The 24,722-nt window shown below is 48.2% G+C and overlaps 1 protein-coding gene across 1 annotated transcript in view; it reads right to left on the minus strand.

The window, feature by feature from the left end:
* The window catches only part of OTC (ornithine transcarbamylase), a 160,374-nt gene that overhangs the window by 61,937 nt on the left and 73,715 nt on the right, over window positions 1–24,722 (minus strand). Inside the window, exon 6 of the mRNA XM_073566021.1 lies at window positions 1,004–1,126. Coding sequence (XP_073422122.1) covers window positions 1,004–1,126 — 123 coding nt within the window. The remainder of the gene's footprint in view (window positions 1–1,003; window positions 1,127–24,722) is intronic.

Genomic DNA, 24,722 nt, shown 5'->3' on the forward strand with positions numbered 1-24,722 from the left:
AGCGGAGTCTTTCTTTGCTTGTTTGTGATTTCTGGCCCAGCCCCTTTGCATTGCAAAATGGTGCTGACAGGTTCTTGTTAAGTGCAAACCTCTCTGGGATGTGCATTTTTTTCAGAATATTTGATTATGGGTCCAGGAATAGTTAGTTTATGCACAATACTTTTTCTCAGTCATTATTTTCTATTTCATTAAGACTATATGAATATTGCTATGCAAGGAACGCAGCGTTTACAAACTCTTTCTAATAAAGCTTGTAAGCACTACTTTGAAGCTGGCCAAATCATTGAGTCCTGCCAGCTTCAGTGCTCCTGCTCTTTTCCAATGTTGAAGAAGATATGCTGTTGCTTCTTAAGAGAGAATATAGTGTGGGCCAGCGGTGAAATGATGTCACCTGTTTGAATGGCGGGTCAATTAGGAACACACTGTCCACAGCAAGTTGGAAGTCAGGAGGCTGGGGAGCGGTGAACTAGTAGTACTGGTAACTAGAATAAAGCTTTTCAATGCGATATGAACAAGTCAAATATGACCCTCTAAAAGTATTCTTGCAGCTCTCTCATCATCTTCCCAACTGCTATAAATCTTGTGCAATAATGTAATTGTACTTAACAAATATGCTAGCTTGACAACATATTTTGGGAGATTAATCTATATATTAAAAAAAGAAAGAACACAAATGTAAGAGAAGACAACATTTTTTAGAGCAGCTCACTAGACACAGCATTCTTTACTTTTGGCTGGTGTTCTGCATGTCAAAACTTTGTGCACAAATTCTACATATCCGTTAATAAATTTGGCACTTTTTATGATTAGTCACTCTCTATTTTTTCAAACACTTTCAAAACTGTCACAGAAGGTGCAACAATTGTCTAGAACATAATAGAAGTGGTGTTAGGCAGACAAATCTCTTTTTATGGAGTTAATAAATCTGTCATTTTCTATAATTATTAGACAGCACTACCACACACATAGTTTGACTTTACAATGAAGGTATTATGATACTTGCCTTCGGTGTTGCAATGTGAAGATTCATTCCAAATTTTGCAGCGCTCATCATGATTGAATGGAGGACATTATTACCATCACCAATCCAGGAAATTGTTAGTCCTTTGAGACATCCATAATGTTCCTGTGTAAGAGATCATTAGTGGGATCATTTCGCTCTATAGAACATGGTTACTACAATATTAGCCAACTATAGAAAAAACTATAGAAAAAATAAAAACATAAAAATATTTTCACACTTTTTTCCATTTAAGGGTATATAATATTTATCACAGGAAGAGATTTATTGGAAAACAGACGTGCAGACAAATTTATAAAAAAAAACCTTGTTTTACATTCACTGTTAAGTCAGAATGCTTTTCTCAGTGGTGATTATTTAAGGAGGGGTGAAGGAACAAATCGATTTTGCTTTGATGATCTATGCTTCGTTTAGTAGCGGCGTGTGGGTGGTCTTCAAGAAAAATGGACAAACAAGATAATAACTATCCCAGTCCCAGTTTATCTTCACTCCTGTATCCTCTGGAAGATTGCTTCAACACTGACTCTTTCAGGATCTTGCAGAAAATGCCGCAGGTTAACAAACTATGAACGTAACTATATTTCTCTAAACATTTTTTTTCTAAGATTAGTTTTTCTTTAAACCAGGTCATATAAGGGGTGGGTTTGGGAATCACCAATGTAAGGAAGACATAGATTCTCCCACGTATTTCAATGGAGAGAGGATAGTACAATTCCTGCAAACTGTAATCAAAGAAGGCGTTAAAAATCTGGCATCACATCTGCTGCTACCACAGATCCATCAAAGGGGTTGTCCGCCTTTTGGGGCCTTTTGTTTTTACTTAAATAATTGTATTGTGAGGTCTGATCCCTTTGACACCCTAAGACCTCGAGTTTGGGGCTCTGCAATCCCATTTTGAATGGAGCGGAGGTGTGCATGTGCATCTTCCACTCCAGTTATTGTCTATGGGACAGCGGAGGGCTGAGATCAGCTCTTCCCACAGACAATGAATGAACTAGAGGCAACACATATGTGTAAGGAAGAAGACCGGGCTGTGGGTACTTGTACTGAGCTGGGTCCGGAACTGTCGAGGCTGCGTCCCATGTTGCCCCAGGGGAAAGAATAGGGGACTGGAAAGGTCCCATGACCAGGAATTAGTGGGCCCGGGTAAAGAAGAAAACAGAGAAAAAATGCGCGAAGTGAGGCATAGTTTCCCGCCGTCAGGCAGAGTACGGCAGGGTGAGCAGCACGCTCCGCACCCCGACAGCCAGCTCTGCTGACGGACTGCAGCTGATGGCTTCTGGCACCACTTCAGGACAGTGAGAGTAAAGAGCGCCGTGCACCCAGTGACTGTGAGTACCACGCATGTGCGGAGAAGCGAGGGCCGGGTAAAGGACAGTAGCTTGCGGCCCTCTCTGCCATTTGTTACATACCAGCCCATGCTTAACCCCGTGACTGCTGTGGCCCTTTTTGCTTTGGCTGTACAGGCTCATGGACTAGAGGCTCAATGTTTAAAACTGGAGACCGCCCGTTGCCGCCAGAACACAGATCATCGTTTGAGGGACCCATCTGCGGGCATCTCCCCGGCCATTGCCGGTGCTGCAACCCCCACGGGATCATCTGCGGTGGAGGAATATAAAGGACATGATAAGTTTGATAATTGGACTGTTATCATTTAGCACTTGCTTTTCATCATTTAACAATTTATCTCCCTGCGAGGAGTTTATCTACCCTGCTAATTAAATTGTTAAATTTGTTAACCCTTACTCTACCTCCTTTGCGTCACTGCATCTCGCAACCTGCTTACATGTGCACCTATGTTTCATTCAGGATGAAACTGGAGAGCATTGTTCGTGAACTTCTGGTAAAGCCCCAATCTAGGAATCACAGGGGATCCTGGTGTTCAGACCTCTAGCAATCAGGAAGTGAACTTGATTTTTTTTGTGAAAAATCCTTTAATGATATATATTAAAGGGTACACAGCCATGTATGCTTGCCTCTGAAACATGCTTTTAATAGCTGCTGGTGACTGAGCTGCGCTGTACGCTAGTTGTACAGATTGGTCTCCGTTGGCTTCTTCCCGCCAGCTGACAGTAACTGGCAAGCCTCTGACTGTGTGTGCGTATTGGTGAATTGGTGGTTGTTGAACCAACGATCCCTACGCTATATCTCCTCCCAAAAGTGCACACAAACTCCTCAGTACCACCCGGTAGGCCAATTGTTTCTGGAAGTGGGAATTTTTTAGAAAACATCAATAGATGGATCTATTATCATTTACAGCCTCTTGTGACTAGCCTCCCTTCTTTCCTCCGTGATACGGGTGATCTGCTGCGCAGGGTCGACGGGCTATGCCTTGAGGGTGATACTCTTCTAATTTCAGCAGACGTTGAGTCCCTCTACACTAATATAAGATATACTGATTGCCTGAAAGCTGTGAGATTTTTCCTCAGTACATCTAGTCCTTCTACAGGCTTGAGGGACCTTCTGCTGGAACTATTGGAGTTCACCCTCACCCACAATTTTTTTGTTTTTAAGGGGTCCTTCTACCTGCAGCTCCTGGGGACCGCAATGGGGGCGGCCTATGCGGGTCTCCTCCTGGGGCTGTGGGAGAGGGACCTCTTTTTGTCAGATGAGGATGTGTCAATGTGCCGTGTCCCCTTTTGGACACGGTACATTGATGATATTTTCTTCATCTGGCATGGCACACCCGTTGGCCTTGAGCAGTTGATTACCCATCTCATCAACAATGACCTTAACATTGACTTGACTGTTGTGAGCTCATTTTCGGGTTTGCCTCTGGCTTCTGGTGAGGGTTATGGAGCTGGCTGTGCTGACAGAGGAGTAGTGAGCTCTCTATCTGGACTCCCTCTGTTGGTGAAGGGAGGTAATGAAGCTTATCTAAATGGCAGAGACCGGCCACCTGAGGAAGAGGACTGCGATTGGACATCAGGAGTTTCTGATTGGATTTAAGGCAGCCGACTCCCTAGTTTCTTGCTGGTGATTTTTCCAGACTGTGGCTCCTGGTTTCCAGTTTGGTTCCTGCCTTCCTAAAGCTAAGTTTTCCCTGCTATTGTTCATATGAGTTTTTGTCTGGTTTACTTAGTTTTTGTGTTCAGCCAGCCCTGGCTGGGACAGGGCTGAATCCCCATTTTGTCTCTGATCAGTTGCTCTCTTTTGCTCTGTCTTCAGAATATACCTGAGTGCTGATATGGTGATTTGAATTCTAGCGACTTCAGGGCCTTTTTCTATCAGACGTGTTGGACATTCCAGGGTTTTTTGCGTGATTGCAGACAGCAGCTTTTCTTTCCTGTCCTTTCTAGTTAGCGAGGGCCTGTGTCTATGTTTTCATCTTGTTTCACCGACAATACATGTTGGGGGCTGTCTATTGCTTTGGGGCCTGCTCTGGGGCCTGCTCTGGGGCAGTTTAGATTTTCCCTTTCTTTCTTTAGGCTTATTTAGTTCTCCAGCCATGATGAGGCGTCTAGGACCACCGTAGGCACGCTCCACGGCTACTGCTGGTTGTTGTGGATGGGATCAGGGGTCCGCAATCCGCTAGTTATCAATCTCTCCGGTTTTCTGGGCTTAGCTTGCTTTTTGTTTTTTCCTCCTCGGTGACTCATTCATAACAGAATCACCAGCCATACCGCAGAATCTAGGGTACTCAAAAGCAGGAGAGAATTGTAAAAAAAAAAAAAAAGTGTCAGAATTTTTTTTTATATGTATATTTTCTCCTCTTTTTCTCTGGGGCCGTAGGAGGATTCTTTTTTTTTTTTTCTTTTTCTCCTTGATGGAGATTACGCAATTGTCTGATCGTGTGGAGCAGCTCGCTGCTGAAGTGCGGGGAATTTCCGCCTATCTCACTCATTCACATGCTGTTGAACCAAGGATCCCTGCTCCTGATGTGTTTTCTGGGGATCGGTCTAAATTTTTGAATTTTAAGAATAATTGTAAATTATTTCTTGCCTTGAAGCCTAACTCATCGGGGAGCTCTGCGCAGCAGGTTAAAATTGTCATCTCCTTGCTGCGCGCGATGATCCCCAGGATTGGGCGTTTTCTTTGACACCTGAAGATCCTGTTTTGACTAATATGGATGCATTTTTTCAAGCCTTGGGGTTGTTATATGATGAACCTAATGCTATTGATCAAGCTGAGAGAGCCCTATTGGCATTGAACCAGGGTCAGGATCCTGCAGGGTTATACTGTCAGAAATTCCGAAAGTGGGCGGTCCTTACTACATGGAATAATAGTGCATTGGCAGCTCTCTTTCGGAAGGGTTTGTCTGAGACTTTAAAAGATACTATGGTGGGATTTCCTGTTCCCTCTGGTCTTGACGATTCTATGTCATTAGCCATTCAAGTTGATCGGCGTTTACGTGAACGCAAGACTACACGGGAGGCGCTGCCACATTTTGAACAAATGTCTGAACCTATGCAATGTGATGGAGTTTTGTCTAGGGCACAACGTCAGGAGTTTAGAAGGCGTAATAAGCTGTGTTTTTTTCTGTGGAGATGCCTCTCATGTTATTTCTGTCTGCCCTAAATGAGAGAAACGTTTTGCACACACATTTGCTGTGGGTGGTGTACAGCCTAAGTTTCTTTTGGCAATTACTCTGATCTGCTCCTTATCCACATTTTCCGCAAAGGCTTTTGTGGATTCAAGAGCGGCCTTGAATCTAATGGACTTGAATTTTGCTAAACGTTGTTGTTTTCCTATGACACCTCTGCGGACGCCTATTCCTTTGAGGGGTATTGATGCTACTCCTTTGGCAAAGAATAAACCTCAGTTTTGGACCCAGGTGATAATGCGGGTCGCCCCAGACCACCAATAAAATTGCAGATTTTTGGTGTTGCATAATTTACATGATACCATTGTTCTGGGTTTTCCCTGGTTGCAAATCCATAATCCAGTTTTGGATTGGAAATCTGTGTCTGTGGTGAGTTGGGGTTGTCGGTGTGCTCTTGGTGACACTCCTGTTTTCTCCACCTCTCCCCATTCGCATGATGTTCCTGACTATTTGGCTGATTTTTATGATGTATTTAGTGAGAGTAAGTCTGCGTCTTTGCCTCCTCATAGGAGTTATGACTGTGCAATTGAGTTGAGACCTGGGTGTAAATTTCCCAAGGGTCGAATTTTCAATTTATCTGTACCCGAACACGAGGCTATGCGATCTTATATTAAGGAGTCGTTGGAGAAGGGTCATATTAGACCATCCTCTTCACCCTTAGGTGCTGGGTTTTTTTTCGTGGCCAAGAAGGATGGTTCATTAAGGCCTTGTATTGACTATTGTTCCCTCAACAAAATTACAGTTAAATTTCAGTATCCGTTACCCCTGATTTCTGATTTATTCTCCAGAGTTAAAGGTGCTTGCTGGTTTACTAAGCTTGACCTCAGGGGGGCGTATAATCTTATTCGCATCAAGCATGGGGATGAATGGAAGACGGCGTTTAATACTCCGGAGGGACATTTTGAGTACCTGGTGATGCCTTTTGGGCTCACTAATGCCCCTTCTGTCTTCCAATCCTTCATGAATGATATTTTCCAGGACTTTTGGATAAGTTTTTGATCATCTATCTGGATGATATTTTGATCTTTTCCAGGGATTGGGATTCTCATGTGGAACATGTCGGACTGTGTTCCGGATTTTGAGGGAGAATTCCTTGTATGTTAAGGGATCGAAGTGCCTTTTTGGTGTACAGAGGATTTCATTTTTGGGATTTATTTTGTCTCCATCAACTATTGAAATGGACACGGCCAAGGTACAGGCCATTTATGATTGGGTTCAACCCACTTCTTTGAAGGCTGACCAGAAGTTTTTGGGTTTTGCTAATTTTTATCGCAAATTTATAGCTAATTTTTCTGGTATTGCTAAACCACTGACTGATTTAACTAAGAAGGGTGCTGATGTGCTGAATTGGTCTTCAGAAGCTGTTTCGGCCTTTCAGGAGCTGAAGCGGAGGTTCACTTCTGCTCCGGTTTTGCGGCAACCTGATGTCTCACTTCCTTTTCAGGTGGAGGTAGACGCTTCAGAGATTGGTGCAGGAGCTGTTTTGTCCCCAAAAGATCCGGTGATGTCTAGAATGAATCCGTGTACCTTCTTTTCCCGAAAGTTCTCCCCATCTGAACGAAACTATGATGTGGGGAATCGGGAATTGTTAGCCATGAAATGGGCATTTGAGGAGTGGAGACATTGGTTGGAGGGAGCTAGACATCAAGTTGTGGTCCTCACTGACCATAAGAATTTGATTTACCTTGAGTCGGCCTAACGCTTGAATCCTAGACAGGCTAGGTGGGCCTTGTTTTTTACGCGTTTTGATTTTATGGTCTCCTTTCTTCCAGGCACTAAGAATGTTAAGGCAGATGCCCTTTCTAGGAGTTTCTTTGCTGATTCTCCTATTGTGACCAAGCCTACTACCATCCTAGGTGAGGGGGTAGTTCTTTCTGCCATCTCGCCCGATTTGAGACGTGCTCTGGAAGAATTCCAGGAGGACAAACCTGAGCGTTGTCCTATGGGAAAATTGTATGTTCCTGACCATTGGAGGAAGAGAGTGATGTCTGAAGTTCATTGCTCCGCATTGGCTTGTCATCCAGGTATTTTTGGTACCAGAGATTTGGTGAGTCGGTCTTTTTGGTGGCCCGCCTTATCTTGTGATGTCAGGAATTTTGTGCAGTCCTGTGGGACTTGTTCCCGGTCTAAACCCTGTTCTCACTCTAGTGGGTTGTTGATGCCCTTGCCGGTGCCTAAGAGGCCATGGACCCATATTTCAATGGATTTTATTTCTGATCTACCTGTTTCTCAGAGAATGACTGTTATCTTGGTGATTTGTGATAGATTCTCTAAGATGGTCCATCTTGTACCACTCCCAAAGTTGCCATCTTCCTCAGAGTTGGTACCGTTGTTTTTACAACAAGTGGTTCGGTTGCATGGGACTCCTGAGAACATTGTATCGGACAGAGGAGTTCAGTTTGTTTCCAGATTCTAGAAAGCCTTTTGTTCCAAGTTGGGAATTCAGTTGTCCTTCTCCTCTGCATTTCACCCTCAGAGACCAATGGGCAGACGGAAAGAACAAACCAGACTTTGGGGTCCTATTTGAGATGTTTTATATCTGCTGATCAGGATGATTGGGTTTCATTTTTGCTCTTGGCCGAAATCACTTTAAATAATAGAGCTAGTTCTGCCACCTTGATGTCGCCCTTTTTCTGTAACTTTGGGTTTCATCCTCGATTTTCTTCAGGGCAAGTGGAATCTTCAGCCTGCCCAGGTGTTGACACTGTGGTAGAAAGAATGCAGCAGATTTGGGACCAAGTAGTGTATAAGTTGTCTCTCTCCCAGGAAAAGGCCCAGCGGTTTTCTAACCGGCATAGGACCATTGGTCCCCGGTTTAAAGTGGGTGATATGGTTTGGTTGTCATCAAAGAATATCTCTATGAAGGTGGCTTCTCCAAAGTTCAAGCCAAGATTTATTGGACCTTACAAGATTTTGGAGATTCTTAATCTGGTTTCTTTTCGATTGGCTCTTCCTGTTACGTTTAAGATCCATAACGTGTTTCATAAGTCGCTGTTGAAGTGATATGTTGAGCCAGTAGTTCCTATGGCTGCACCTCCTGACCCTGTATTGGATGAAGGTAATGTGGAATATGAGGTAGAGAGAATACTGGATTCTCGTCTGGCTAGACGGAGACTCCAGTATTTGGTCAAGTGGAAGGGTTATGGCCTGGAGGACAATTCTTGGGTCTCTGCCTCTGATATTCATGCTGATAGATTGGTTTGTGCTTTTCATCGGGCCCATCCTGATCGGCCCGGTGGCGTGCAAGAGGGTTCGGTGACCCCTCCTCAAGGGGGGGTACTGTTGTGAGCTCATTTTCGGGTTTGTCTCTGGCTTCTAGTGAGGGTTATGGAGCTGGCTGTGCTGACAGAGGAGTAGTGAGCTCTCTATCTGGACTCCCTCTGTTGGTGAAGGCAGGTAATGAAGCTTATCTAAATGGCAGAGACCGGCCACCTGAGGAAGAGGACTGCGATTGGACATCAGGAGTTTCTGATTGGATTTAAGGCAGCCGACTCCCTAGTTTCTTGCTGGAGATTTTTCCTGACTGTGGCTCCTGGTTTCCAGTTTGGTTCCTGCCTTCCTAAAGCTAAGTTTTCCCTGCTATTGTTTATATGAGTTTTTGCCTGGTTTACTTAGTTTTTGTGTTCAGCCAGCCCTGGCTGGGACTGGGCTGAATCCCCATTTTGTCTCTGATCAGTTGCTCTCTTCTGCTCTGTCTTCAGAATATACCTGAGTGCTGATATGGTGATTTAGGGCCTTTTTCTATCAGACGTGTTGGACATTCTTTTTGGCAGGGTTTTTTGCGTGATTGCAGACAGCAGCTTTTCTTTCCTGTCCTTTCTAGTTAGCGAGGGCCCCATCGTTTGCTCAGCCTATCTTTCTACCTTTGTCTGTGTTTTCATCTTGTTTCACCGACAAAACATGTTGGGGGCTGTCTATTGCTTTGGGGTCTGCTTTGGGGAAGTTTAGATTTTCCCTTTCTTTCTTTAGGCTTATTTAGTTTTCTGGCCATGACGAGACGTCTAGGACCACCGTAGGCACGCTCCACGGCTACTGCTGGTTGTTGTGGATGGGATCAGGGGTCTGCAATCCGCTAGTTACCAACCTCTCCGGTTTTCTGGGCTTAGCTTGCTTTTTGTTTTTTCCTCCTCGGTGACTCATTCATAACACTTGACCTTTGTATATAATTCTAATACATTGGACTTTTTGGATGTCACGGTTAGTAGGGACTCTTCTGGGTTTTTGCAGACCGACATTTTCAGGAAGAGAACCGCGAGTAATTCTTTGCTCCATGCAACATCTGTCATCCTGAACATGTTATTAGAGCAGTTCCTGTAGGTCAATTCCTACGGATCCGCCGTATATGTTCTACAGACAATTACTTTTTCCGTCGGGCTGATGAACTTTGGCAACGTTTCTTGGCACTTGGCTACAGCCGCAGGTCTATAAAAAGGGCTTCTAATAGGGCTAAACACGCTTCTAGACAGGATCTTTTGTATAGATCTGATGTGGCTGCAACATCTACTAGGAATCAAGTGGTGAGGTTTGTCACTACTTTTAATTCTAGATCTCACCTGGTGTGTGCTGCTTTACAGAAAGCATGGCCAATTCTCCGTATAGACCCAATTATTGGTAAATTTACTACGGATAGGCCGTCCCTGTCATTTCGTCGGGTGAGAAATTTAAAAGATTTGCTTGTCTCTAGTCATCATGTCGGCTCTCGTCCGCCAACTTTCTTGGATGGTTTCACTCCTGGGGTGGGTTGTATTCCATGAGGCCACTGTGTTGCCTACCCCAACATTGTTCGTAGTAACTCTTTTTGTACTTCTGATGGTACCAAGACCCTTTCCATCAGGCAAGGAATTACATGTTCAACTCGGTACGTTATCTATTATGCAACATGCCCTTGTGATCTAATTTATGTTGGTTTAACTACAAGGCAGTTGAAGGTGCGTGTAAGAGAACATGTGTTGGGGATTAAGGCTGCACGTGGCCATGCGGACTCTTCCACCCTTAGGACCATCCCAAGACATTTCAAGGATCATCACAACTGTGATTTTACTCTGCTTAAAGTAAGGGGTATTGAGACCTTGAATATTGATATCAGGGGTGGCGGATTGTCTAAGGCTATGTGCACACGCTGCAGATTGGTCTGCGGATTTTTTATCTGCGGAACCGCAGGTAACATGACCTGCGGATTGCCCTGCGGTTTATCATCTCTACAATGGAGGAGATGGTAAACCGCAGCAGAATCCGCAGAAAAGAATTGACATGTCAATTCTTTCTGCGGATTCGAAACCACAGCTGTTCCGCAGTTAAAAATCTGCAGCATGTGCACAGCAGAATGTAAATCCCATAGGATAACATGCTACTGTACACTGTCTACAGAACTGCTGCAGTTCTGCTGTGGCCAAAACCGCAGCGGAACCGCAGCAAATACCGCAGCGTGTGCACATAGCCTTAGAGACTAGGTCGATTAGAAACTAGGTGGATATGGAGACTAAAGAAGGTCCATCCACATGGTCTTAACGAGTGTTTGTCCTTTGCTCCCTTCGTGTAAGTTGTCCCGTAGTTGCTATCCCATTAGTGACACTATTTTGTTGCATTGATTTTAACTCTGTGTTTTTATTTTTAGTGGTTATTTTTTTACGCTTTTTGTTCTGCTGTGTTGCTGTGTCAATTCTTCAGTGGGATTTCTGCCTCCAGCAACTTTGACTAAGAAGGGATGAATACAAGTTGCTATACGATCTCACTTCTTGATGGACTGATTTTTCTACATTTATGTTTTTGGTATCTGTATATATGCCACTCCATTTCAAATTTGCCTATATTGCCTTGTCTTGGGTTGTGGATCTCTTTGGGGGATTGAGATGTAGGATTGCCATTTTGTATATGTTTCTGTCATATTTCTTGTTATAGCTGTAACTGGCTCTTTTTATTATATTTATATATACTGAAAATTTGTTTTTTATGTTGATATGAGCTTGAATACATGCCGCTCTTCTTCACCCCTAGTGTTATTTGTGCCATTTATGCTATACATGTAATTCTGTATGTATAAGATGTTTCCCTTATACTCGCCCTCTTCAATGATGGTAATGATAATTTTTTTCCTTACCGCGCACGTGCGGATTGTCTGCTAAATTGAGATTTTCTTTTATTCACGAAATCTACTTATTGGTACTCTAATATATCTATTTATGGGCTTTAGTATCCCTATTATCCCCCTTTCTGCTCTTAAAATTTGGTGCCTGCCAGATTTGCGCTTTGGATGTGATCCTGCAATTTCAGGATCCTTTCCCTGACGTTTGCCCTCTTCCAAGATGGCTGCGGTATCACCTCCTTTGTACAGCACATTCGCAGAGTGTGGTGTGCAGTGTCCCCTCTCCCTGGTATGTTTTGAATTCATTAATTCTCTGGCCACATGGCTGCCATGGTAATTTTTACTTGGTGATCAGCTTTGGATTTTTCCTCTACTTTTCTTTGCTGACTATCCACTTATTATTAACTCCTGGCACCTTGCTCTGTGACCATATGCTATTATCTTTTATTGACATGACCAGGTTATATATATATATTACTTCGCTACTATTTGAGGTGCACTGGTTACCATCACTCTGCGTTTTCTTGTGTCACTTTTGTAAGCCACGAACTGTCATTTTATTCTGGTTCTTTAATAAAGATTTGTGATTTTTACCACTTCTTATCCTGGACGTCTTTGCACTGGTTCTTTCTTCTGAATTAATTGTGTGTGCGTATAGGCAGAGACTTGACAGTCAGTGTCAGCGGGCGGGAAGAAGCCTCCGAGGACCCGCCTGTACAACTAGTCATTAATGCAGCTCGGTCCCCGGCGTGACAAACATGCTGTCACGATCAAATTCTTGGAGCCATGTCAGCTTCTGGATTAACGCATGTAAACCTTTTTTTTTTCCTTCAAGCCTTTGGCTTAAGGTTAGTTTTGCCCCCTGGTGGCCAAGGGTGTCATTGCATCCTAATAGTTGCTTTGGTTACCTTTTGCCCCCGGTGGCCACAAGTTTCATTGCATTTGATGTTTTCTTTGCTTTGCCTTTTGCCCCCGGTGGTCACTGAGTTATAGCAGCTTTTTGGCCCCTGATCATTTGGCCATTCCCTTTTCCTATATAGGGTCACATGGTTTATGAGCAGGTGTTCGTGATAGCGTCTTTTTGGGATTCCAACCACGGTGAAGGGAGCAGCCGGCTGAGGTGTGAAGCCACTGCAGAAACCTGGTGAAGTTAGAAGCTGGCTTGAAGGTTGGAGACACTGCTGAAACTGGTGTTGAACTCTGGTTGCCCGGTGTCCACAGCAGAGTGAGATGGTGAAGGTGGCAGCTGGCTCTGAGGTGTCGAGCCACTGCGAAAAGTTAATCCGGTGATGCACTCTGCTGCCTGGTGCTGCAGCAGAGCAAGATAAGTGTTTTTGGTGTTTCCCCTGTTTGTATTTTTCCCTGGTGTGTATTAGTACAGCAGTGGGGCCAGTGCCTGCACCACCCAGCTCTCTAGCAAGGGATAGGTGTAGGGTGTGCTAGGGTGACAGGTATCCGGCTCGGCGACAGGTGAGGAGCCTGTATAGGGAATGTTAGGAGTGTGAGGGACACTGACTCAGGGGAGTGCAGGAGGTCTCCACATCCCCGTTCCCTATCGCAGGGCCCACCGTTGTAACTGTTTCCCCTTCCCCTGTGTCTTGTTGTTTCAGTTACCGGCCTGCAGGTCGTGTCACACAGGACAGTTACACGTGCCAGTTTTGTTGTTTTAGTTACCGACCTGCGGGTCGTGTCACACAGGATGGGTCCACGTGACATTATCACCAACCGTAACATTTTTCTCTGTTGAGCAATGGGCCAAGTGCAGACCAGTGAGCAGTTGCTGCTGGCCCTTACTGAGGTTAGTGAGGAGCTGAATGATGTGTTTCAGCAGCATCTGCAGCAGAATTATGGGTCTGAGGCTTATCCTCTGCCTCAACTAGAGGATCCATATACGGCTTTGGCGAGGATGTGCCGTGGAGTCCCTGCTGGGGAGCAGAACTTACTTATACAGGCGGACGTACCCAGGCAGGTGGGTGGAGTCGGTGTCCCCATGGTGCTGCCTGGTGTTCCCCAAGGTGAAGGGGTATGTCCCTGTAGTGAGCAGACTAATGATTTAGTCCTTGGCACTGACGCCGAAACATCTGTACTGTCAGAGAAGCCGTGTCCCCCTGGTCGTGTGGAGGATGACGGCCAGGAAGGGTATATTTCCTTCTTCCTTCCCTTCCCAATTGTGGCTCTGGCAGATATGCCCCCTAGAGTCCCTGCTGGGGAGCGGGACTTGCTCCTACAGGCAGACGCACCCAGGCAGGTGGGAGGAGTTGGAGTCCCCATGGTGCTGTCTGGGGTTCCCCGAGGTGAAGGGGTACGTCCCTGTAGTGAGCACACTGGTGATATGGTCCGCGGGGCTCACGCCAAAAATTCTTTAACATCTAAGAAGCCGCCCCCTCCTGGTTGTGTGGAGGAAGACAACCAAGGAGTGTATATTTCCTCCATATCCCCGTCCCCTTCTCCTCCAGTGGTGGCAGCAGGGGTGCTGCCAGGGAATAGGGGTAAGTCGCAACCCTCACCACAAGCTGCCCCTCTGAGTCGGAGTCCTCTTAGGAGGGGGGGCAGGGAGGAGAGTTTGCCTCTGAGCCTTGTGGGGGTGTGAGTGTTACGACACGGGGGGACGCCTCTGTTGTCAGTGCTGTGAGTTCACCATCTAGTGGCAAGAGAGTGAATGGCAAAAAACGTTCAGGTCCGGACCTGGGTGCGTACGTGTTTGCATGGGTGTCTGAGTTATCCTTTTGTTAGGTGTCGGGTTCCTGCCACTGCACAGCAGGAATCCAGAGCCTTGCACCCAGCGGTCTCCCATTCTTCTTCGGCCGCAGTGGAGCCCGCTCAGCAGATTCGTCAGTCCCGGCGCTCTGCCCAGGCCAACTCTGTGGGTTTGCTTGCTGCTGCCACCTCTGGCACAGCTATGACAATGCATGCTGCTCAGCAGCGAGATTCTCCAGGGACTAAGTCCTCATGTCGGGCCACTGAGCATGCCCGTAGAGTGATCTCCCATTGGAGATCGAGGGTCACGTGCTCAGGTCCTGCTCGTGTTCGGACTGGCCCATCCGAGAAGCCAGGAAGGTCCCGGATGCCCGTGGCTATAAAAGGTTCGCATGGCCGCTCGCCCATGTGCTAGTATAGACTGAAATAGTTTGGAGTGTATGATGATGGATGCATGTATCTGGTGACTGACTCATTGTGAAACCCCTTCCCTCTGATAATACGAATGTGGTTAGGGTTTAGAGTCCGAGTCAGCGCCTATCAGTGGCTAGTCTATAGGCCACAGTGCAGACCAGCCATCTGCACACTAGCGTCCGATGGTGTCGCCCACTGCAGGGCACTATCGAACCGTGGCAAGTGACAGCCACGCCGATGCAACGCCTAGCGCAACCTGTGCGCTTACCTGGCCCAACCCAGGGCGATTAGTGGCGCCCACCTGAGTGGCACTGTGCACACTTGCACACGTGTTTTAACCCTTGCTGGCATCGCAGTCACGGTGCTGAGCGCTAGCGGTCTAGAGGGACTTCAGTCCTGCGGTCTAAGGGCTGAGTTCTGTGACTATACGCTAGCGCTCACACTGCCGAGCTCTGTGACCAATAACAGGCTACGGCATTTATTATTTGGTGGCTGTGCGGCTCTGAGAGATAAGAGTCTGCCTCTGTACACATTGAGTGAGGTTAACCCCGTGGGTCCCGTTATTATACCACCATATAGCGTCCGCCATTACCAAGCAGCAGTTAACACCTCTGCACGGTGGACCCCGGGCTGCGAACGCACCTAAATACCATCTTTACTGTTTGGTGCGTTCCGCCAGCCTGTAACATTATACTAGAGCCAGGGTCTGGCTAGTAATGGCGGATGAACAGTGACTGCTGCAGTACATCCGGCAGCTGCAGGGCAGGTTGGCGGCTCTCGAACGTTCAGCCTCAGCTGCGGATGTTACTACGGTCGCTGTTCAAGCAGCCACAGAGGCTGTCTCCCGTGTGACCACAGCCATCCCTGCCCCGACTTTGTCCCACCTCCCGCTGCCCGAGAAGTTCTCGGGTGATAGTGCTTCTTGTAGGGGTTTCGTAAGCCAGTGCTCAATACAGCTGAAGCTGCTGGCTGCACGATTCCCCTCTGAGCGGGCTAAAGTGGGATTTATTATTTCCCTCTTGTCAGGCAGGGCTTTGGAGTGGGCCACACCGCTGTGGGAGCATGGTGATCATGTGGTGCAGAGTGTCACGCGGTTCTTGGACACTCTGAAGCAGGTCTTCCTGGGACCACGAGTCACCCATGACACCGCGCTCCGGTTGCTGGCATTATCACAGGGCTCGTCCATGGTCAGCCACTTTGCCATCCAGTTCCGGACGCTGGCCTCAGAGTTAGAGTGGACAGATAAGGTCCTCATTACGGCATTCTTGAGAGGTTTGGCTGGCCATGTGAAGGACGCTCTGGCCACCAGGGAGATTCCCACTACACTGGAGGAGCTTATCACTGTCTCCACCCGTATTGATCTTCGCTTCGCCGAGCGAAGGTTGGAGCGGGCCCAGTGTAGGCAGAGGTTTAGGTAGGCACCTAGCTTTGCTAAACCTCTGGAATCTTCCGATCGGGCGTCCGAGCGTCAGGGGGCTTCCCGTGAGGGATCCAGGCCCCGATCCGCTCGAGCTTCTGTGAGCTGTCATGTTTGCCAGCAGTCCAGTCACCTTGCCAACCGGTGCCCACAGCAGCTGGGAGAACGCTCGCGCCTAGTGGCCATAGGAGGCGCGCACTAGAATCAGCTGTGTTTTCCTCCAAGCTGTCCTTTAAGGGGACACTTCAGGTTGATTCTTCCACTCTGGCGGTGGAGGTTTGCGTGGATTCCGGGGCAGAGGGCAATTTTATGTCGTCAGCCTTCGCTCAACGGCATGCTATACCCCTGGTTATGATGTCTACACCAGTCACCGTCAGAGTGGTGAACGGCGCCACTCTACCCTCACATATAACCCACCAGACCGCCCCCTTGTTACTCTCAGTGGCTCCAACTCATCAGGAGACGATATCCCTCCTCGTCATGCCCGAGGGTATTGACCAGGTACTTCTAGGGGTCCCCTGGTTGCGGTTCCACTCCCCCCATATAGAGTGGTCCTCAGGGAGGATTATTGGGTGGAGTAAATCATGTGAGGGTAGATGTCTGTGGGAGTGCGTTCAGGTTGCCTCCACCGAGGTTTCCGCAGATCTCTCCTCGCTCCCCAAACACTATCATAGAATCATAGAATCATAGAATCGTAGCGTTGGAAGGGACCTCCTGGGCCATCTGGTCCAACCCCCTGCTCAAAGCAGGATTCGCTAAATCATCCCAGTCAGATGTCTGTTCAGCCTCTGTTTGAAGACATCCATTGAAGGAGAACTCACCACTTCTCGTGGCAGCTTGTTCCACTCATTGATCACTCTAACTGTCAAAAAGTTATCGACAGTATGCGGACGTGTTCTCCAAAAAGGCGGTGGAGACCCTTCCACCGCATTTCCCCTATGACTGTCCTATTGACCTCTTGCCTGGTGCTGAGCCTCCCCGGGGTCGAGTCTATCACCTATCTCTCCTGGAGACAGAGGCCATGTCTCAATACATCAGGGAGAATATGGCAAGAGGATTCATTAGGAAGTCAGTGTCACCAGCGGGGGTGGGATTCTTCTTCGTCCAGAATAAGAGTGGGGAACTACGTCCTTGCATTGATTACAAGGGTCTTAACACCATCACCGTTAAGAATAAGTATCCTCTGCCCCTGATATCAGAGCCGTTTGATAGGCTACGGGGAGCGAGGGTGTTTTCCAAACTTGATCTGCGGGGGGCTTACAACCTGATTCGCATCCGTGATGGGGACGAATGGAAGACGGCATTTAACACCAGGGATGGGCATTATGAATACCTGGTGATGCCCTTCGGCCTCTGTAATTCCCCGGCCGTCTTCCAAGACTTTGTGAACGATATCTTCCGGGATATGCTTACCACCTCGGTTGTAGTCTATCTGGATGATATTCTCATCTACTCACCAGATATTGACTCCCACCGGAGAGATGTTTGCAAAGTTTTCAATCGCCTGTGGGCAAACTCCCTCTATGCCAAGTTGGAGAAGTGTGTTTGAGCAGGAGTCCTTTCCTTTCCTAGGCTATATCATCTCCGCCCAGGGATTGGCCATGGATCCTGCCAAGCTACTGGCAGTGATGGATTGGCAGGAACCTCATTCTCTCAAAGCGGTGCAGCGCTTTATGGGGTTCATAAATTACTATCGCCAATTCATCCCCCACTTCTTGACTTTGGTAGCACCCTTGGTAGCCTGTTGTGAGTTCATTTTCCCCTTCACCATTGAGGTCTGATGAACTCCCTCTTCTGGTGAAGGAAGGTAGTGAGGCTGATTACCAAGCACCTGAGCAGAATGATGATGACTGGGTGACTGGAATTGCTGACTGGATATAAGGCAGCCGACGCCCTTCTGCCTTGCGGGTGATTTCTCTGAGGGATTCTAGGAGACCAGTCTGATTCCTGCTCCTCAAAAGCTAAGTTTTCTGCTCTGCTATTTGCATTTGTGTTTTGGTTTTGTTTTGCCTTGTTTTTCTGGATTTCTGCCATTCCCTGCTGGGGTGAGCTGAATTCCTTTTTGCTCTGTCTTCAGAAAATACCTGAGTACTGATATAGTCTTTTTGAAGCCTAGCGTCTTCAGGGCTTTTTTCCCTATCAGTCTGTTGGCTCTTGTTTTGATAGGGTTTTGGGCGGATTGCAGACAGCAGCTTTTCTATCCTGTCCTATTTAGTTAGCTTGGGCCCCATCATTTGCTCAGCCTTTCTTTCTATCTGTGTGAGTGTTTTTTCATCTTGCTTCACCGTCATTATATGTTGGGGGCTGCCTATTGTTTTGGGGTCTGCTCTGGGGCAGTTTAGATTTCCCTTTCTGTCTTTAGGCTATTTAGTTCTCCGGCTGTGATCGAGGGGTCTAGGGCACCGTAGGAACCCCCCACGGCTACTGCTAGTTGTTGTTGATAGGTTCAGGGCTCTGCAATCCGATAGCTGCCAACTTCTCTGGTTTTCTGGACTTAGCTAGTATTTCTGTTTTTGCCTCCTACGGTGACTCATTCATAACAGTAGCCCTCACCAAGAAGGGTGCAAACCCCAAGTTGTGGTCAGAACCAGTCTCCAAGGCCTTCTCCTCCATTAAGTCCCATTTCGCTAGCGCTCCCATTCTACATCACCCCGATGTAGATAAGCCCTTCATTCTGGAAGTGGATGCCTCTTCCGTCGGTGCTGGAGCGGTCCTGTTTCAGAAGGACACGCAAGTCGGAAGCACCCTTGCTTCTTTTTCTCCAAGACCATCACACCGGCGGAGAGGAATTATGCCATTGGGGACAGGGAGTTGCTAGCGATGAAGTTGGCCTTCTCGGAGTGGAGACACCTCCTGGAGGAGGCTCGCCATCCTTTCCAGGTGTTCACCGACCACAGAAACTTGGTGTATTTACAAACAGCCCAGCGGCTAAATTCTCGCCAGGCCAGATGGTCTTTGTTCTTTTCCCGGTTCCACTTCACCCTCCCATTTTCTCTCCGGGGAGAAGAACGTCCGGGCCGATGCTCTCTCCCGTTCCGTGGTGTCATCGGAGGAAGAGGAGGAGGAGCCTCGGCCGATCGTCCCATCCGAGTGCCTGAGGACTGTGGCTCCGGTTGCCCTTGAGTCAGTACCTCCGGGCAAGACATTTGTCCCTGCCCGTCTGCGACTGGAGGTCCTCTCTTGGGCTCATTCATCCAGGGTAGGTGGACATTTCGGGATAAAACGGACCTCTCAGCTTCTGGCGAGGACGTACTGGTGGCCGCATATGGCCCGTGACGTCAGGGACTATATTCAGGCATGCGTCTCTTGTGCCCAGAATAGGTCCTCTCGGCAGCGGCCTGCTGGGCTTCTTTTTCCTCTGCCAGTAGCGGACAGGCCCTGGGAGATGGTCGGTATGGACTTTGTGGTGGGGTTACCCATGTCCAATGGCAGCACGGTCATTTGGGTTGTCACCGACCATTTCTCTAAGATGGTGCACCTGGTACCTCTCTCCCGGTTACTTTCTGCGCGGGGCCTGGCAGTGTTGTTCATTAAGCACGTTTTCCACCTGCATGGCATGCCGGACAAGATTGTCAGTGACCGGGGTCCTCAGTTTGCGTCCCGGTTTTGGAGAGAGCTTTGTTCCCTGCTCAGCATTGAGCTGAACCTCTCCTCGGCCTATCATCCCGAGACGAACGGGTTGGTAGAGAGAACCAACCAGACCCTGATCACATATCTTCGACATTTTGTCTCGGCCATGCAGGACGACTGGGCATCCTTGCTGCCGTGGGCAGAGTTCGCTTTGAACAATGCTGTGGCCAACTCCACCGGTAAGAGCCCATTCCACCTAAATTACAGCCAGCATCCGCACGTCCCTGTGCCCATGCCCGTGTCATCCACCTACTCCAGGGTGGCAGACTGGGCGGTGGAGGCACGCGACATTTGGGATCGCACCCAGGATGCTATCCGGGCTTCCAAGGAGAGAATGAGGACCTCCGCTGATGCACACCGGCGCCCTGCTCCGACTTTTGCCCCTGTCGAATTGGTGTGGCTCTCTGCCCGAAACAACAGGCTGCGGGTAGAGTCCACTAAGTTTGCACCGTGCTACAGATCAGCTCTGTGGTCTACCATCTGGCCCTTCCACCACACTTGGCTATCTCTGATACATTCCACGTGTCCCTCCTTAAGCCTGTTCACTTGTCCCGGTTCTCCGAGTCATCTGCTGGGACATCAGACTTGTGTTTGGATGAGTTTGAGGTCAATGCCATCGTGGGATGCAAGGTGATGCGGGGCAAAAAGATTTATTTGGTGGATTGGAAGGGTCATGGTCCAGAGGCTCGGACCTGGAAGCCAGAGGAGAGCATCCACGCTCCGCTCCTCATTGCAGCGTTTGAGCATAGCGAGGCTCAGGGGGGGCCCCTAGGAGGGGGGGGTAATGTTAGGCATCGGGTTCCTGCCACTGCACAGCAGGAATCCAGAGCCTTGCACCCAGCGGTCTCCCATTCTTCTTCGGCCGCAGTGGAGCCTGCTCAGCAGATTCGTAGGTCCCGGCGCTCTGCCCAGGCCAACTCCGTGGGTTTGCTTGCTGCTGCCACCTCTGGCACAGCTATGACAATGCATGTTGCTCAGCAGCGAGATTCTCCAGGGACTAAGTCCTCATGTCGGGCCACTGAGCATGCCCGTGGAGTGATCTCCCATTGGAGATCGAGGGTCACGTGCTCAGGTCCTGTTCATGTTCGGATTGGCCCATCCGAGAAGCCAGGAAGGTCCCGGACGCCCTTGGCTATAAAAGGTTCGCATGGCCGCTCACCCATGCGCTAGTATAGACTGAAATAGTTTGGAGTGTATGATGATGGATGCATGTATCTGGTGACTGACTCATTATGAAACCCCTTCCCTCTGATAATACGAATGTGGTTAGGGTTTAGAGTCCAGGTCAGCGCCTGTCAGTGGCTAGTCTATAGGCCACAGTGCATACCAGCCATCTGCACACTAGCGTCCGATGATGTCGCCCACTGCAGGGCACTATCGAACCGCGGCAAGTGACAGCCACGCCGGTACAACGCCTTGCGCAACCTGTGCGCTTACCTTGCCCAACCCAGGGCGATTAGTGGCGCCCACCTGAGTGGCACTGTGCACACTTGCACACGTGTTTTAACCCTTGCTGGCATTGCAGTCGCGGTGCCGAGCGCTAGCGGTCTAGAGGGACTTCAGTCCTGCAGTCTAAGAGCTGAGTTCTGTGACTATACGCTAGCGCTCACACTGCCGAGCTCTGTGAGAAATAACAGGCTACGACATTTATTATTTGGTGGCTGTGCGGCTCTGAGAGATAAGAGTCCGCCTCTGTACACATTGGTTGAGGTTAACCCTGTGTGTCCCGTTATTATACCGCCATATAGCGTCCGCCATTACCGAGCAGCAGTTAACACCTCTGCACGGTGGACCCCGGGCTGCGAACGCACCTAAATACCATCTTTATTATTTGGTGCGTTCTGCCAGCCCGTAACACCTTTGTTATACCCAGGCCTAGCTCGTTCCCCAGGTCGGCGCTCTGGAGATTTGTGGTGCCTCCAGAGTATACGTCTTCGCCTCCACCTACACTCTCTTGCCATGACCCGGAGTGTCAGATGATGGTTGAAGTGAACTCTCATGGAACAAGGCGTCCGCACTGTAGGTGGTATGCAGTTTAATACGGTGTTGAGGGTCCAGAGGCCCCTCATTGAAGGAGGGGTACTGTCACGATCCAATTCTTGGAGCCGTGTCAGCTTCTGGATTAACGCATGTAAACCTTTTTTTTCCTTCAAGCCTTTGGCTTAAGGTTAGTTTTGCTCCCGGTGGCCACGGGTGTCTGTTATGAATGAGTCACCGTAGGAGGCAAAAACAGAAATACTAGCTAAGTCCAGAAAACCAGAGAAGTTGGCAGCTATCGGATTGCAGACCCCTGAACCTATCAACAACAACTAGCAGTAGCCGTTGGGGGTTCCTACGGTGCCCTAGACCCCTCGATCACAGCCGGAGAACTAAATAGCCTAAAGACAGAAAGGGAAATCTAAACTGCCCCAGAGCAGACCCCAAAGCAATAGGCAGCCCCCAACATATAATGACGGTGAAGCAAGATGAAAAAACACTCACACAGATAGAAAGATAGGCTGAGCAAATGATGGGGCCCAAGCTAACTAAATAGGACAGGATAGAAAAGCTGCTGTCTGCAATCCGCCCAAAACCCTATCAAAACAAGAGCCAACAGACTGATAGGGAAAAAAGCCCTGAAGACGCTAGGCTTCAAAAAGACTATATCAGTACTCAGGTATTTTCTGAAGACAGAGCAAAAAGGAATTCAGCTCACCCCAGCAGGGAATGGCAGAAATCCAGAAAAACAAGGCAAAACAAAACCAAAACACAAATGCAAAAAGCAGAGCAGAAAACTTAGCTTTTGAGGAGCAGGAATCAGACTGGTCTCCTAGAATCCCTCAGAGAAATCACCCGCAAGGCAGAAGGGCGTCGGCTGCCTTATATCCAGTCAGCAATTCCAGTCACCCAGTCATCATCATTCTGCTCAGGTGCTTGGTAATCAGCCTCACTACCTTCCTTCACCAGAAGAGGGAATTCATCAGACCTCAATGGTGAAGGGGAAAATGAACTCACAACAGGTGTCATTGCATCCTAATAGTTGCTTTGGTTACCTTTTGCCCGTGGTGGCCACAAGTTTCATTGCACTTGATGTTTTCTTTGCTTTGCCTTTTGCCCCCGGTGGTCACTGGGGTTATAGCAGCTTTTTGGCCCATGATCATTTGACCATTCCCTTTTCCTATATAGGGTCACATGGTCTATGAGCAGGTGTTGGTGATAGCATTTTTTTGGGATTCCAACCACGGTGAAGGGAGCAGCTGGCTGAGGTGTGAAGCCACTGCAGAAACCTGGTGAAGTTAGCAGCCGGCTTGAAGGTTGGAGCCACTGCTGAAACTGGTGTTGAACTCTGCCTGCCCGGTGTCTGCAACAGAGTGAGATGGTGAAGGTGGCAGCTGGCTCTGAGGTGTCGAGCCACTGCGAAAAGTTAATCCGGTGATGCACTCTTCTGCCTGGTTCTGCAGCAGAGCAAGATAAGTGTTTTTGGTGTTTCCCCTGTTTGTATTTTTCCCTGGTGTGTATTAGTACAGCGGGGGGGGGGCCTGTTATGAATGAGTCACCGTAGGAGGCAAAAACAGAAATACTAGCTAAGTCCAGAAAACCAGAGAAGTTGGCAGCTATCGGATTGCAGACCCCTGAACCTATCAACAACAACTAGCAGTAGCCATGGGGGGTTCCTACGGTGCCCTGGACCCCTCGATCACAGCTGGAGAACTACATAGCCTAAAGACAGAAAGGGAAATCTAAACTGCCCCAGAGCAGACCCCAAAGCAATAGGCAGCCCCCAACATATAATGACGTTGAAGCAAGATGAAAAAACACTCACACAGATAGAAAGATAGGCTGAGTAAATGATGGGGCCCAAGCTAACTAAATAGGACAGGATAGGAAAGCTGCTGTCTGCAATCCGCCAAAAACCCTATCAAAACAAGGGCCAACAGGCTGATAGGGAAAAAGGCCCTGAAGACGCTAGGCTTCAAAAAGACTATATCAGCTCTCAGGTATTTTCTGAAGACAGAGCAAAAAGGAATTCAACTCACTCCAGCAAGGAATGGCAGAAATTCAGAAAAACAAGGCAAAACAAAACAAAACACAAATGCAAAAAGCAGTGCAGAAAACGTAGCTTTTGAGGAGCAGGAATCAGACTGGTCTCCTAGAATCCCTCAGCGAGATCACCAGCAAGGCAGAAAGGTGTCGGCTGCCTTATATCCAGTCAGCAATTCCTGTTATGATTGAGTCACCGTAGGAGGCAAAAACAGAAATGCTAGCTAAGTCCAGAAAACCAGAGAAGTTGGCAGCTATCGGAGTGCAGACCCCTGAACTTATCAACACAACTAGCAGTAGCCGTGGGGGGTTCCTACGATGCCCTAGACCCCTCGATCACAGCCGGAGAATTAAATAGGCCTAAAGAAAGAAAGGGGAAATCTAAACTGCCCCAGAACAGACGCCAAAGCAATAGGCAGCCCCCAACATATAATGACGGTGAAGCAAGATGAAAACACTAACACAGACAGAAAGATAGACTGAGCAAAGACGGGGCCCAAGCTAACTACATAGGAAAGGACAGGAAGGCTGCTGTCTGCAATCCGTGAAAAACCCTATGAATATAAGCGCCAACAGGCTGACAGTGAAAAAGGCCCTGAAGGCGTTAGGCTTCAAAAAGCTATGTCAGTACTCAGGAATATTCTGAAGACAGAGCAACAGGCAAAAGGAGATTCAGCTCACCCCAGCAGGGAAAGGCAGAATCCAGAAAAGCAAGGAAAACAAAAACAAAATACAAATGCAACAGGCAAAGCAAAAAACTTAGCTTTAGTGGAGCAGGAATCAGACTGGTGTCCTAGAAGTCCACAGAGAAATCACCCGCAGGGCAGAAGGGCGTCGGCAGCCTTATATCCAGTCCGTGACTCCACTCAGCCAGTCATCCTCATTAGACTCAGGTGCC

This window comes from Dendrobates tinctorius, unplaced genomic scaffold (genome assembly GCF_039654945.1).
Source record: "Dendrobates tinctorius isolate UK_male_01 unplaced genomic scaffold, ASM3965494v1 ptg000016l, whole genome shotgun sequence".
NCBI lineage: Eukaryota > Metazoa > Chordata > Amphibia > Anura > Dendrobatidae > Dendrobates > Dendrobates tinctorius.